Genomic DNA, 16490 nt, shown 5'->3' with positions numbered 1-16490 from the left:
CGAAGGGATGATCTGTGATAGACCTCATTCTATCAGTTTTCTAACTTTATTCCTGTTTCTGGAGTTTTCTCTGTAGCCACATCCTCCCTCAGAAGAAGGACTCCTCCACTTTTCCAGCAGTGCAGGAGTTGCCTGCAGAGTTGCAGTATCAATGGAGCAGCATTACATGGAGCACAGCACACAGCAGACATTCACCACACTGCATTCTGAGTCCCAGCCCACTAAGGAGATACATTTCAGCACCACCACCTTCTTCTCCTTCCTGGAAGAGCTCAAGGAGTCACTTAATGCACTGAGAAGTGGAGTTGTTCTCAAAATGAAGCCAACAGGAAACAATATCGCTGGATGTGGGAAAGATGCAATCCATCTAATGCCATGGAAGAACATTAGTGGGATTGCTTGGAGCATCTTCTGAAGACACTTCTGGATCAACCCAAATATGTGCTTAGCTCTTTCCCCATTCTTCTCAAATCTTCTGCATTCCTTACAGACATTACTTGTCTCCCCTGCTTCTGTATCTTGCTCTGAAAAGTGGTGTCTCCCTTGCCACAGTCTGCAGTAGCACCCTCACCTCCCACATGGCAGCTCTGCAGGAAGCCAAGTCCATTCTACCCTGCCCTTGGACAGCCCAGAAAAGCAGGGCTGTTCTCTCCTCTCCCTTTACAGGTGGGAGTGTAAACTACCCTCCTTATGGATACCTGTCATAGCCTGCTCCAGCCCATAATACACTTTCTAGGTTATTATGGGACATAAAAGGGCCTAAATTCAAAGCAGGTTTTCAACTGGGGGGACTCAAGACTGCTGACTGAGGAGCAGAATAAAGCCAGATGGCATGTGCTGGTATTGTTGGGGATTATGCTGTGTAAGGCTATAGGAAATGAGCAGAGGAAAAGACCCGGTTTGGTCCCACGGTTCCTCTCTGGCCAAATGAACATACTGGGACAACCGTGAAACAATCAGTTTATGGGTTTCGTTCCCCTCCACCCCCAGACGGAACTTAAATATTTGTATAAGCCCAGGCGTAACTTTTATCTAATGTTTTCCTTGGGGTTTACTAGCTGTTTAGAGCATTCAAGCTAAAAAGCATTCCCTCAAACTCTTGCCACAAAGAGAGCTGAAACTATGATAATAATTAAAACCACGTTCTTTTGGTATCAAGAAGACATGCTATTATTTTCTTTTTTTTGCGCATGAGAAGCTGTTAATATGGGCAACACGTCTGGAACATTTTCTTTCCAAACGCCATGTCCCATACCCCCTCCGGCTCAGGTCGGCTGGTTTGTGAACTTGTCAGCAGGCTGGGGTGGGAAGGCTCATATTTACAAGAATAGACTCATTTATTTTTTGTAACAAACCATTTGCCAACTTAATGCTATGAAAAGCATATCAGGGGGAAAAAAATGGTTCATGCTGCGTGAAAGGTGACGAGCTAAAGAACTGTCCTGCCTTGGCACCCAATGGACCAAATCAAGGGATGAGTCTTAAACACACACTATATACAAATATAATGTATGTTTTGAAAAATAGGTGCTGACTTTGCCAGGATGCTCCTGGGCACTTAGCACAGAGCAGGAAAGGCTGTGGGCTGCACCGTGTGCCATTGCTGATCCACTTGGGGAAAGGTCTACTAAAGAAAAAGGTAAGATTTTGCGCTTGTTTCACCCCGTCTAATTTGAGTGCCTCTAAGGTCTCCATAACTGTGGTATCAGCACCTCATAAACATTAACAAAATTATCCTTATAACATTGCAGGGAAAAACGCTATCATCACATTTAAAGGATGGAAAATTAGAGCACAAAAAAAAATCAAAGTCAGGTTTGTGTCCAATGCAACCTTTGAAAGCATCCAATGTGTATCCTGAGATACCCATCTACATTTAACCAGCTAAATCTGGTTAAAACAATGAATTTCCCTGTCCAAGATCAAACTACAGTGTCTCACATGGTGTTGCAATCGCACTGCACAAGGGCAGGAAGCAGAGAGAACCGGCGGCTTCGGTCCAGTCCTGCCGGAGCACCAATCTCCAAGTCTCCCCCAGTCCAGAGCAGTGCTCTGGATGCCTCGACAGGCAGCTCCGAAGCGGGTCAGGCATAGGGCACAGCTGGCAGCAAATGATCTGGACTGAGCCTCGACAGAGAAGCCACACTGCTCCCGAGGAACACACAAGGGGAGGAGGGGGGGATTGCTGGGGAGGGCAGTGTCCCGCAGGTGTCACACCCGGGACCACAAAAGTAAATCATTTTTCATCAGAGCCATTTGGTTTCTGATTTTTGTTTGGGAGCGTGGCTTTCACTGCCTTGACTCAAGCTTTCCTTTTTCACAGCCACAAAGATGCTAGATTTGAATGCCTGGTGGTGCAAAGTGTGGGCAGCAGGGGTTGGAAGGCTGGGATGTTTTATTTTCCTTTTATTTTGGTAGTAATTTAGCTTTGCACAAGCCCCTGCCTGCTTAGCAAGCCTCCAGCTTCGCCAACAATACAGAACTGCTTTAATTACAAAAACAAATTAATACACAAAAAAATGCAAAGAAGTTAAGCTAGATGGGTAAACACATTGTAATTTGTTACATGGTTCCATTCAGGGGGGATCCAAAGTAATAAAAAAATTCCTGTAACACTGAACCATGAGGCCCAGCTCCAGCACGGTGTTGGAATTCAAGCATGAGCTCTGTCACACCATCCTCTGGCTCACCACTGAGAGGAAGGGGCCTTATGTTGCCTACACCCCCCACAGCACAGTGCTCCACTTGCCCTTTTATTTTTAATTTCCCCCTAAAAGGAATTTTTGAGGGAAATTTATATTCGCATTTCCCCCCAAAGAAAGACCAAATAAGGAAGTTATTGTGGAGTGCCATCCATGGCACTGGGATGCTGACATGACATCTCATGTCAATTGAACACAACCGTGAAGCACAAACCCATCCACATCTGAGGCACCACTGGAGATCCCAGCCTGGCTGAGGGCTGTCTGGCAGGGGCTGGGGAGGCTGGGAGGGTATGGGCAGCCTCACAAACTCCACATCCCCTCCATCCTGCTTCTCATTTGAGGCTGACAGGCGAAGCTTGAACACATCCTTACAGCCCAGACGAGGCTGCTAAGGGTAACACTCAGGTTACAAATTAATTAATAGGAAACACTTACCTTCCCCACTAGCTTGCCTTTCCTGTTCATGCAAAGGTAGAAATCTGTCTCCTTCCCTTTGATCCGGACTTGACTGCCAAAAGTGTCTGTTTCCACTAGAAGCTGGGCTTGTAAAGGAAGAAGAAAAAAAAGCATTTACCAGTGTGGTCCCATTAAGTCACAGGGTGCAACCTGCACTGTCCCACTGCCTCCAGCTGAACCACCCTGGGATGCTCCGCACAGGAACAACCCAAGGGACCACTCTGGGGCTGAGCTCACAGCTTAGTCACAGGTGCAAAACTGACACCTCTCCACTAACTCCTGCGTGGATGGTCCAGGTTTAATGCTGGTTTTAGCACAAAGGAGGCATACACATGTGTGTGCTCCATCTGTCCACACCAACCCTGCCACACCATCAGCAATATTAGCTTGATGTTAAAAAGCCCTTTAAGATCATTGAGTGCAGCTGTTCCCCCAGCACTGCCACAGCCACCACTAACCATGTCCCCAGGTGTCATATCTGCACGTCTCTTAAACACCTCCAGGGATGTGACTCCGCCACTGCCCTGGGCAGCCTGTATCAATGACAGTGCTCTCCTTCACATTGCAGGAGGGTTCTTGGAGGGTAAGAACATAGATTTTATTCTCATGAAGATGTAAGCTTACCATGGCAAGAAAGAAAATCCTTTCCCCACAGCCAGCATCCGTCAAACACTGCATAGAAGTGGTCATGCCACATGCTCCTGGTACAAAACATCGCAGTGATCTCCTGAAGATCACCACAACAGCTAGCAAGGGAGAAATTTGGCACTGCTTGTTCTGTCTAATACACACTCACCCTACAGATGTCCTCCATGTCTAGCTGTGCTTCCAGGATGCCACAAACTGCCTTCTGGCAGTCCAGGTCCAGGTCTTCAGCTCTCGATGGGAGACACACGGCCAATCCCACAGTGTCTCACACATTTATTGATGCCAGAGCTGGTTTGCAGCATCACCAGGAGCTATGGCAGAGGACAGATTTCTGCTGCATCTTCCTAAACCACCTGCTCTGACACAGCTGTATCTGCAGAAGGGGCCAAGCTGCCACCTAGATGAGCAGTGTGCCATCATCATCTCAAAAACCCAGACACGTCCACATTCAGCCTTTTATTCCAGCTCTAATCTAAACACAAATTCCAGTCATGCTCAAGATTCAGATTCTGGGAATTTCCCCGGAGAGGCAGGAACAGGCAGACTGGACATTTTGCTTCAGATCCATCTCCGATATGGAGGGGGAGAAAGGAGACATGGTTGAAACACAATGCAAGAATGTGTAAGTGTCAGCAAGTGCAACTGCACGGTCCTGCTCTGGAAATACTCACGCCTGTAAGATCCCAGCCTTGCCGTAGAAACACAGCTTATGCCAAACTCTGGAGAATGTTTGATCTGTGCTGCAAAAAGTCACATTCTTTTCAGCATTCATATTTCAAGCTTTAAAGCCCTCTAAGAGCAAATACATTCATTGTAAGGATTTACCATGGGGATAGAAATGGGAGTTTGTTTCATTTAAACACATTAATATTTTTCCCACTTGTAAAGTCAGCTTTTGGCTTCTGCAGCAGTGCAAATATCACAAACTTTTAGCTCACAAGGGCCCTAAATGGAGTTTTCCCTTTGCAGCTCAGTCACATCTGCAGGTTCAGGGGTTTCCAGTTAAATCTGTTATCACAGGGGATATTTAAATTATAACTTCTTTCTGACAGCAAGTGGGGTAATGCCAGTATTACAGCAGAATATTAGTTGCAATCATGCACAAATATGGATATTTATTTAAGTTTTTCAGAAATGCATCATGGGCTTGGGAGTCGGTGATGGAGAGCAGCTTGCAAGGAACAACTGGGTGCTGCACGTTTTCTCCCCACACCTGCCAAGGTGGTATCAAACCTGTGACCACTCCTGTGGGGAAAGGCCACGTGATCCAGAAATAACCCATCACAGTGAGGATATCAAGGTGAGCCCAGCCAGGATGGGGAGGATGGCACAGGCCAAAGAACAGTCCTCAAGGATGACCAACATGGTAGATAACCTGGGGAATGCTCACTGCTCCAAGAAGTTCAGGGAGGCTGCTCAGATGCAACACAGCATTAATAGACAAGGGAACAGCAAAAAACCCCTATCTACCTTTGATGACTTTGAAAGGGGTTCCTCTAACAGGAATAGAGGGCCCTCTCTGGTCAACCTCAGAGAGGGAGAGCAGCAGTCAGCACATGAGTGAAGGTTATGGAGCCAGCAAAGACTGGTCCGAGAACCATGGCCAACGCCCAGAGCACCAAGGAGTTGCCCACAGATCCACAGTGTCCAAACCACCCAGGCACACAAGCAGATGCGGGGCCACCCACCGAAGGGGTCAAGCGAGGGCTCCACACAGGCAAGAACAGGATGCCACAGGTTCCCTTCTAAGCTGCAAGGCATTTCCCATCCATTCCAGCCTCAGTGCTGCAACTAAAGCTGTTGAGAACGGTGAATATCAGGCACCGGCTTTGGCCAGCCAAAGCAGGAGCTAATGCCGACAAAACACTCCAACACAAGAACCTGGAGTTGCAGTCCCCATGGACAGGCAGCAGCTCACACCTCTCTGACACAGATCCCCATGGGCAACCCACGCTCAGATGGACAAACATGGGGCACGCCGGCTCACACTCCCCACCCCCTCGCTCTGCAGCCAGTATGAGTAATATCCAAGCTGATTTTAATTTGAAAAATATCACCTTAAAAAGATGCCGGTTCCCTGCTGTGAAAATTAAAACCATCTGGATGGAGTGATTTCAAATAATTAATCTAGGTCTCTTTTGGCACCCCGCTACTAATTAAAATATGATACCTTCCTCCCCCTTTTTAAATAAAAAATTTAAATAAAGTTTAAAGATCTAATAAAATAATGTCATAATTTAGAACTAAATGGAAGTCACCTTTCCCGTGGGCCGCAAAGGTTACAGCAGTGCTGAGATCCCTCCCAGGCTGGTGCCATAGCCCAGACCAAGCAGCAGTGGATAAGCAGCATCCAGTGGGACACCCATGCTAGCAAACACACCAGCATCCACAGCCCAGCGCCCCAAGGGGCCTGCAACCCTCAGAGATCATCCTGCACCCAATGGCCAGGAGTGGGGAGCACAGGGAAGGAAGTTCAGCAGATGATGTCTGATCCCCACTGTGGCCTGAGCTGCCCCAGTACAGGCCAAGGCCACCCACAGGTACCCACTTCTAAAAAATCTGACTCTTATGATGTTGGAAACATCTTCTTATTTTTAGGGATCCCTGACTGCCTTTCCTACAAGGGAGACCAGTGAGGCTTTAGGGTGGGTTATAACCCAGTTGGCTTCCAGTCTGCAGCATCCTTGGCAGCTGATGCTTCTTTGTAAAACAGGCATCTCCCTAAATTCTCTGAAGAGCAGGGACAGGGACCTTGAACAACACATCTAAAATCAGCTGGGATGAATCCCAGCCCTGAATGCTGCAACAAGATTTCCTGGGGGGGCAGAGGCTGACCCAGCACAAGGGGCTGCTGGTGTCTCCAACCCCACTCACAGGTAGCAGCAGAAAAGCTCAGTCATTAATTTTAGATTAATTCAAAGTGGACTTGGCATCTGTCTCCATGACAAAGACGCCACGGCCACAATGAAAGCAACAGGGAAAATCCAAGAGAATTTCCACGGAGAGCTCAGGTAAAATGAGTCCCACCATGCTGGAGCAATATCCCCGCAGGACTCTGCTGCTCAGCACACCTGAATTCCAGCTCCATCCGTCCCTGGATACACTGTACAGAGATTACAATCTTTCTTTTCAAAGGCCCTGTACTCCAGTCTTCAGATCAGGTATTATTGTTTAAATTCTTTGACAGCTAGATATTCTGATATATTTTCCAGGGGCTGGGGGGGGAGGAGAAGAGAAAAGATGTCTTTAGAGAGTGAGATCTCCTGCTACATGCTTTTGTGCTTTTGCCTTATTGGTCCATTTAACCTAAACCTTCCTGAAAACTCCCACTGGAAGAGACTGGAATTCCTCACAAGTCTAGGTGAAAAGGATTACATATATATATGTCGAAAAGCTATCTTCCAGCTAAGAAAACATGAAGTCAGGGAGATATGTGAAGGTGGCAGAAAATATGCCGAATTATCTTTCAAATATTTCCTGGGAGTGGGAGGACGGGAGCCAGAAAAGTACAGGGAAAGAGAGGAGAAAGAGGACACCTGAGAAGCGTAAGGTTTACATGTACCTATCACAAAATCCTCGGTTTCAGATAAATAAAAAGAGAAAGGAGAGAACACAAGGAGTGTGCAGAAGGACTGGATTTTTTTTTGCAGGTAAAAACCTTGCAAAAGGAGTCATAGAGAGAAGGAACTACAGCCACTGACACTGCTCACAGGCACCCTGAAGGCAGCCAGCTAAAACAGATTTCCAGCGGAAAAGACTCTCACAGAGGACCAAGATTCTGTTGCTTTAGTTGCACTTGTATTAATGAAACAAAGTTTCTTAGCCTTGAAACCATTTCCAGTGAATGAAGAGGAAGGATGTACTGATACCCTGAGGCTGGGAGCAGAGCATCTGGGATAGAGAGCAGCTTTCCCATTTTGTTACTCTGGCGCTATGAACCAAGACAAAGCACATTTCCATAGTTCATGCTGTATATATTGCATCTGATGGGAGAGCAAAATCCACTCTCTGGTAAGACTGAATCTTCTCGTGTGACTCCCAGCACAGGCAAGTGTGCTTAAAATAGCTGAAACCTGTTCAAACACTGCCTACCCGCTACTAAAACCACGTGAATCCCTTACATGACCACAACATAGGAGAGAATGACCCTGTCTCCACATTCATGATGTAATGATGAGGGAATAATGCCAAAATTAGGTAAAGTCTGGAGGGTCTAATGAAGCCCAAAGGCTATGGACCAGTAAGGGAATCTAGGCTGCATCCCTAAGTTTTGTTTGCACACTTGCATAGTCCTGCAAACTGTACGATATTTAATAGTTATGAACAATAGAACCCAACTCCCCTCTCAAATATTCAGGTGCAAATCAGGAGTAACCACCCCAATCAATGAGGCTGGTGCTCAGGAGGGCAGAGCTCTGACCCACATACCACTGCAATGAGCTCATCGTGTCTGTCCTGAGTGAGCAGAGTATATGTATGTCAAATTATTAAAAGGGATGTTGGTGGGGAGGAGCAGTAAAAGCAGCTCCAAGAGCCAGGCTCCAGTAATTTTCATTTTTAAGCCACCAATTTGCACGAGCCAGGGAAGGGCTCGGTGTCAGCACAGGGTCTGCCTGGGGAGCAGCGCTCCCAGTCCTGACACAGGCTTTTAAAAATGCTGTTACCTTAAATGAGGTTTTCTTTTAAACACCATATCTGTCCCTCACTAACTGTTGCAGTGAGAGACAAAGACAATTTGGAGTGCGTGGAGTGTGTGAGGCCCCTCGGAGCACCAAGTGCCAAGTCTCCACAGCACATCTTTCTGCCCCATCATGGGGTGCGAAGGGGAGTAGGACCAAGGGCTCTGTGTGAACAAATGACAGACTGCAGAGACAACCTGCAACCTGCAGAACAGCCTCAGTAGCTCTCAGGAACTAGTCAGGTTAAATATTTGCATGGGAGACATCAGAAGAAAATCTATAATGCAGCAGAGACCTCAAAGGCACTTACACTGCAGCAACCTGATCCTGTAAATACTTCCACACAAAGGACTTCACACACATCCACATCGGAAGTCCCTGGAGTGCTGATAAAGACCCCTGTATGGCCTCAGGGTCCCACCTCTACCACCGCCTGCAGGGTGGAACACACTGGGAGAGCAGCTTTGGACACGGCTTTGGTGAGAGCTCCCCCCTCCCCAGCCCAGGGAGCTGTCTGCTCCCCCTGCCCTTCTGCCACTGCCCCAAGGGCTCAGTGTGATGGATCACAGCACAAGGAGCAACGTTCCCCTTCCTGGGAACACCACCTGGGACACCTTCATCTGGGTTTCATCTCTGCACAAGCCGATAAGAGCTTCGGTCTCTGGGAGATGGTTTCGGGCACCCCCACCCACAAACAACGACCTAACACCAACAAGGCTCCTGTCCCACTTCCAGTGTACTGAGCTATCCCTTGGCACTCCCTGGGCATGTCTAGAGGACACAGGGCCAAGACATGCAGAAATATCCATGTCGGTGCCAACCACGCCAGCCTGAGTGCCCAGCCCTGGACAGACGTGCAGGCGTGACACACTGTGCTGCAGTTAACCCACAGAGCCTGAGATGTTCAGGTCATAAAATATCACTCACACTAGTGAAACCTCCACTGTTTAAGCCATTCACAGAAACATGGAATCATAGAATGGTTTGGATTGGAAGGGACTTTAAAGCTCAGCTAGTTCCAACACCTCTGCCGTGGGCAGATCAGGTTGCTCAGTGAGCCACCCAACCTGACCTTGAACATTACAGAGGGCTTACCTAGAGGGATGTGCCCACCCAAAAAATTCCCATACCAGTTCAGCAGTAGCTAACAAGTCATGCCCAGGGAACGATGCTGAGCTGCTGGTGTTCCCCAAGCATCTCAGGGACCATCTCGTGGAGGTTCTGCCTCCCCACCCTGTAGGAGATGTATTGTTTATGACAGAATGGCAATATCAAGCTAAAAAGGGGATTCTAAAACAAAGAAGTCCTCTTCTCTGAACTGCCCAGGATGACAAAGCTTCCAGACACAGTCCCTACAAACTCACTGTTATTCACCACATCTTGGGAGAAGCTTAATTAAAATGTGCTAATCCAACTCTTTTATTAGTCCATGCATAAGGAAATTGTTTGATAGTTTAGTTGATGTAAGATCAGAATAAATACAAAGGTAGGTCTTAGAGATTTTTGTCCAACTTATATAAAACTTTAATAAATCCCTGAATCTGTGACTCTGTGAAAAACCAAAACAAAAAAAACACAAACAAACAAAAAACCTCAAAAACAACAATAACAACAAAAATTTGAGCTATAAGTACCATATTACTGGCCCAAGCCTGCACTACCCACAGGTTGGTCATCGTTTACCCACATGAAAAATGAATGTAAAATACTGTCATTCTGACATGGAGCCATTTGCACCCATTAGTAGATCTAAGAAAACAGAATTAAGTAGTGGGAGATCAGACTTGGCCTCTTGCAGATGTTTTATACATAATTCACCATAAGAGACACTAAAAATATTTTGGCAGTTGCTTCAACGATGGTGAATAAGCTTATTTAGACAAGATTCAGTAAAAGTGGAGGCGGATAGGTTGTGTGCTTTAAAATGCCTGGGTGGGAACTGCAGTGAACAAATTCTGCCCTGAACTTTGCCACCTGCAAACTCGCCATGACTACGAAGTAAGCCTGGAAAGAGAAACGTTCAAAATGTTAGCACAGAAATTCCTCTATCTCACCAGGGTGTCTTGCTGCCTCCAAACACAGCTCAAGTGGACAGTATTTCTACACAGGCAGGAAAACTGCTTGACAAGTCACCAGGCTCTGAGTTTGGAATTAGTGAAGGATGAGCCTCGAAAAAGTTCAGAAGCTCTGTTATGCTTGAAAAAGCACCTAAAATGAAAAGTAAAGGGCCAAACCCTAATGTCTTTGATCATTCTCATTTGAATAAACTCCTGCTGACACAGTCAAGCCCAACAGACAACGACCTCAGAACCTGGCCCTGAGCACTTCCTTGAAAGGCATCCAAAGCACTGGAGTCTCTCGGGTCTGGAAAGAGCATGAACCTTTCCCATCCCCACAGAGGGTTAGAATTACCACAAGAACAAATCCTGATGAAGTTATTTTGACTCTCTTGTTCCCAGTCTCAGCTGAACCCAATAAAAACACTGATGTACACAAAAATAACAATAAGGAGAGAATGACAACTACGGGAACCCCATGTACTCTTGTTTCTCCAAAGCTGCTCTACTCGTGGCCAGGAGCACAGGACAGACCACACATACCCTGCAGCACTCATCCACCTCCCTCAGGCAAGCTGAGGGTTGGCTGCTCCTCCTCAGCGATGAAGGAGGTGTGATGTCAGCACCACCATATCCTCTTACCAAGGAGTCCCAAACACATCAATCTCTCCTGTGTGCCAACCCCTGGGATGGTTTCACACACTCCATCCAGGTTCCACTGTCACATTTGTGAGTGCTCCAAAACGGGGCTGATCGGGAGAAATGCATAAAGCATTTCCAGTGTTAGTTGAATTAAGATTATCAAATGTGCCCGATACACAAAGATGTTAAGTTCTACCAAGCAAGGCTCTTATTCTGTGCCAGTAAAAGCTGAAATTAGGATAATTAATTTTATGGATCAGAACATAAGCATGCTCATGCATTTTCTCAAAGGAGCTCATTGTAATCTTCCCTTCTCCAGAAAGTAAAAAATATGCTGAAAATAAAGTTGCAGGATGCTCTGGTGTTTTCAATGGGATTCTTGTGGCTCTGGAATCCAGAGGAGCAGAGGCAGCAGTGCAACCCAACAGAAGAAAATGTTCTGGCACATGGGGAAAATTCCTCTGTGTTTTAAGATTTTAGCAGGGTTTGCTCTTAAAAATGGTTGCAAACACAATTTCAAAGATATCTGACTTCTTAATGCTTGTGCTGCTGAAGCTCCCTTTTCCCAAATAATTAAAGTATTACTAAATGAAGTATAGAAAATCATCACTCTTAGGTAAGAGTACATGAGAGTATGACTATTTTCGGGTAAGGTTTAAAAGAAGTGGACAAGAACTGACCCTCTACAGCACCTGGGGACACACACCTGGAACCAGCTGCACCCAAAAGAGTCCCTCAGGTGAAGGACCTTGGGGAAGGGTCCTCTGCACCAGTCTCTTTGAAAAGGTCTCTCCCTACAGACATAGCACAATTCCTGCAACTATTCTCAGAGCAGCAGCTACAAATATAATGCAACAACCAACAAAAATCAGGTATCACATTAACTCTCCCTTTAGCACCTTTGGTTTCACATATTTATTTTTGGAAATGCATTTATCATGAGACTTTTCTTAAACTGTTACCCCTGGTCCTCAGCATATGTAAGGCTATTTACTTGCCTTTTACTGCATTTTAATTGCATGAGAAATTTTAAAAGTCTTTTTTTTTCTTTTCTAGAGTCATTTGGGACAAAAGGCATCTGGCACTGGGTATTTAAATAAGACCTGTCAGAACTGTAAAATTAGTTTTATGTTTTAATAAAGGCACTTTAAAAATCTCAAATATAATTCTGCATTCAAACCATAAGCATTTGGATTAAGAAAAGCAGATCCCATGTTAAATCTTAACATAAAAATTAAATCAAGTACAGAACTAAGCCAGTCCTCATCTGTGGCATTATAAACAAGAGCAGCAAAGAAAAGAGGTAATATCTCCAATAGTTCATTCTTGTGGTATTCTAAGTTTAAAGAATCAGCATTAAGAGCATAAAATCTGTATGATTTTATATTATTTGTTATTTATCTCAGTTCATCTGGAGACTCAGGTCACCTTTAAAGCTCAGAGTCAGTCCCATGTTTCCATCCAAAATTTTCTCAGCCCTTTCTCTCCTCACTGCACTGGAGCATCCTGCCCTCCTCTCCCCACCTGAAGGGTGGGATGTCCCCTTGAGATGGCAGATGCCCTGGCAGGGGACACCACTGCTGCAGGTGTCCAGCCCATACCTATCCAAACATGGATCAACAGAGCTTGTTTAGCTTGGAGGACACTTTGATTAGTGCTGTAATCAGCACATAATTCATTCTAAAAGTCTTCAGACATAGAGACAAAGGACAAAACCCAAAGCAGAAACCTTCCTTCCAACACTTGCTATCCCACTTGCTATCCTGCAAGCACATCCCTCCTCCCCACTGGGACACCTTCTTATTCTCCTCTTTTTATCTCCCTCCACAACTTTTGGAGTGCATAGGAGAAAGGAGTTTGCCACCACTATTTCTACACAGCAGACCTGAAATATTTACAGGCAGTCATAATGGCCACATCCACGTGCCAAGCAGGGCTGCCCCTCACTTTTGTCACAAGGGGAAGAAGCCACCTTAGACCTTTGCCAAGGTGGCCAAGTCACCCCCCACTGCTGCCACCACTTGAGCTCAGCAAGCAGCAGTATGACCCAGAGCCACTGGCAGAGAGGAGCCCAAGGACACACCACATGGCCCATGGGGCAAGAGGCAGCCCTTGGCCAACACCACCTGCTCCAAGAGCGTTAGAGCCTGGCAAAAAGCTGCTGACTGACCTATGCCAGCAGAGAGCCACTTCTCCATCCAAGACCCCGAAGGAGCAAGAGAACCAGCTAAGGTGAGCTAAAGAGCTGCTGCGCAAGCTCCTGGTGGGGAACTAGCTGGTCTTTAAGATTGCTTCCAAACCAAACCTTTCTGTGATTCTATGAAAGCAGATAGCTTTCCAGGTGCCCACCAGGCCTGGCCCTCCTGTGAGGTGACGATGCGGGTGAGGGGAGCGGGAAGGGAAGCGCTGCAGGTGCAGGCGGGCTCGGGGCAGCCCAGCCAGGCCACCCCCTCCCCACCGCCAGCTGCCCAACCTGGCACTTCTCCACAGGTCACCTCCGGTGTGAGGAGTTACCGCTCATCCCCCAACAGGCACGATGAAAAGGAGACAAAAAAGCAGGATGCTGGTGAATGACAGCAGTGGGTGGCCTGGTCCCGGCCGGGCTCTGCACACAACAGGCACAGCCAAGTGTGTCTGGCCGCAGACAATGATGAGGCTGGAGGTGTGTGGGGCGGCGGCGCTCGGCCGCTCTCACGGCGAGGCACCGGGCCATGTCGGCCCCGACAGCCGCCCCTCCCGGCTCCCACCGCCCCGCCGGGCTCCGGTTTGGTTTGTTCTGTGTTGTCCTTCCTGCCGCGACATTTGCAGCTCTGAAAAAAAAGCAGGTCAAACATCCTCAAATGGTGTATTTAGTGCTTCCCCTCGGGTTTCCACGGCTTCCCTGCCACGTTCCTCCGGGCTGAGGGGGTCGGGCTGACCCCTCGGCTGCGCTGGGCGAGTGGCTCACATTAAGTGCTGCTAATGCGTTTTGCATTTGTGCTCCGGGGCAGGAAATCTCAATTTCCAGTGCCAAGGGGTTAATTATAATTTATATAGCAAGATCTCAGGCTGGGGTGGGGAGTGTTTCTCCAGCTAATTAAGAGGTGCAATTACCTTTGAGAATCAAAGGGATATTCTGGTACCCAGCTCTGAAAAACTGATTACAGGCACTTAAAACACAAGGACATCTTTGCTTCTCCACATGCTCTTAGTTTTTGCTGTTGATCATTAAAAACAAACTGTTATATTCCTGATCCATCATCACAATGTCTTGCTGACCACCTTACAGAAGCCACTGCAATGGGGTAACATAAAGCATTGCTGCTTTCCCTGGGATTACCTATACTTCCAACAACATGCCCATCACCTGCTGCTTAAGGCTCTGGCAAAACTTTCTGCTTACTAATTAACAAAGCTTCAAAACCTTGAGGTGGGTAACACCTAAATAGCCCATTCTGTGCTCAGACTGCAAGCCCAGGACTACTCACTCCCAAGGCAAGCAGTGGGTTGATGGATATTGTTGTATTACTTGAATACTAATAATTACTGTATTTATTAGTAATTATTATTATAAGTAATAATTATAAATACAATATTTAAATTAATTATTGTAGTAATAAATATTACTACATTGTCCCAGACCACATGGCAGCCCCTCTGCATTGCCCTGTCCTACTCACTGGCCCAGTGCAAACCGGGTGACACCACTTGCTACACAAACCTTGGGAACTGTGGCCAAGGGATAATTAGCAGCAGCAGTACCCAGGAGAGACACGAGCACCCAGCATGGCCAGACAGGCCAGTGCCAGCACCTATGGAAAACACCTCCAGCAGCTCTTCCAGTGGGGAGATGCAGGGTGAACACTGCTGGGCAGCACTGGGCAGCTTTGGGCTCCCATCCTGCCTGGGGCTAGGGGATCGCTGTGAGCACGTCCATCCCCTCCCACAAGCTCCCTCTTCATCACCACCTTGCCTTCATATTTGTGCAGCAGTTTAACAGTTACAGCTCTCTCTCACCACTCCCAAAGGTGACTCCTGAGCCAGGAGGTGATTGCTGAGCCATTTGCAAAGGGTTAATGTAATTGAATATTCAGATGTCAGGAGAAGGTTTGGGCTGAAGACAGCAAAAAAAGATTCTGGGGAACCAGTCCTGCTCTGGGGAGTCAGTAGAGTTACACATGCAACACAGGCTGCAGTCTCAGCTTGGCTTGGCACAGGCTGCACAAATAGATCTTCCACCATTCATTATTTTTTAGGGATGCATTAGGCTTTTGCTCTCTGGAAAATGAAGTGCTTAAGTTAGAAACTGATGCTGTGGAATTGTCAGCAGCCCACACATCCCACAGGCTCTCAGGCACCTGCACCAGCAGCCTCCACCTTGACCCAGAACACAGCTAGAAGCAGAGGTGAGGCTGGCAGTGGCAAGAAGACCAACCCTTTCTCTAGAGAGGGGATTAGGATGAAGAGGAACGTCTGTCCATGTGGGTTAGAAATGAAGCTCATGCTGGCAAAGCCCACAGGGGAGCTCAGCAGCTGGTATCCAACATCAGCAACTCTACCTATGACTTGATTACACTGTGGCAGGTTTATCAGGCTGCCCTTTGATGTGCTGACAGCAGCAAACTGGCTGTGTTGAACTTCCGCCAAGCAGGCGGAAGCACACAACCCAAAAACATGCTGTGTGAAGCACTATTGTTAAATTAGGAGGAGATAACACAGTTGACACCTTGGCATGGAGAGATGCTGACTGACACTGCTGCTCCCAAGAGCTTTAAGAACTCTTAGACCTGACAATCAACATATCCTACAGGTATTTCCATCCCTGGAACCCATCCTTTGGTAAGCAACTGCCAGAGAAAAGGCACATCAGTTTTCATGAGCCATTTTACAAGAACATCTACAAAACTACGCAGACCTGTACTGAGCAGAGCGTTTCTAATACCACCACAGTCCCCAAATAGAATACTCTGTTTCACTGCAGGAGACTGTGTGAAAATCAGGAAGGTTTTCCTATGGGTAGGTTGAGAATAATCAGGATAGAGGAGAGGATGACAGGTTTTAGAGGCTTTATTACTCTGTAAAAGAAGGCATCTCACTTCTTGCTGGTGCAGGCAAGAGGTTGGTAAAGGACCTGGCTTAGCCCTGGAGAAAGCAAGATAGAGATTACAAAACTGTTGCTTGTAGTCTCAGTTTAAGCCACAAACCTGCACAGCTTTCAGTGAAAAGGATTGTAATTGCTTCATCAGCAACATGAGCAAGCTACATAGGAAAGAAAAAGAAAGGAAGGGCAGATCCAGAGGGAAATAAATCTACACCAGCATTAC

At 46.9% G+C, this 16490-nt stretch overlaps 1 protein-coding gene across 1 annotated transcript in view; it reads right to left on the bottom strand.

Moving 5' to 3' along the window:
* FGF18 (fibroblast growth factor 18) overlaps positions 1-16490 on the bottom strand; it is a 73718-nt gene that overhangs the window by 14592 nt on the left and 42636 nt on the right. The window contains exon 5 of the mRNA XM_017830401.1: positions 3141-3247. Coding sequence (XP_017685890.1) covers positions 3141-3247 — 107 coding nt within the window. The remainder of the gene's footprint in view (positions 1-3140; positions 3248-16490) is intronic.

This window comes from Lepidothrix coronata, unplaced genomic scaffold (genome assembly GCF_001604755.1).
Source record: "Lepidothrix coronata isolate B3197 unplaced genomic scaffold, Lepidothrix_coronata-1.0 Scaffold178, whole genome shotgun sequence".
Classification (NCBI taxonomy): Eukaryota; Metazoa; Chordata; class Aves; order Passeriformes; family Pipridae; genus Lepidothrix; species Lepidothrix coronata.
This window is presented reverse-complemented; position numbering and strand designations above follow the sequence as displayed.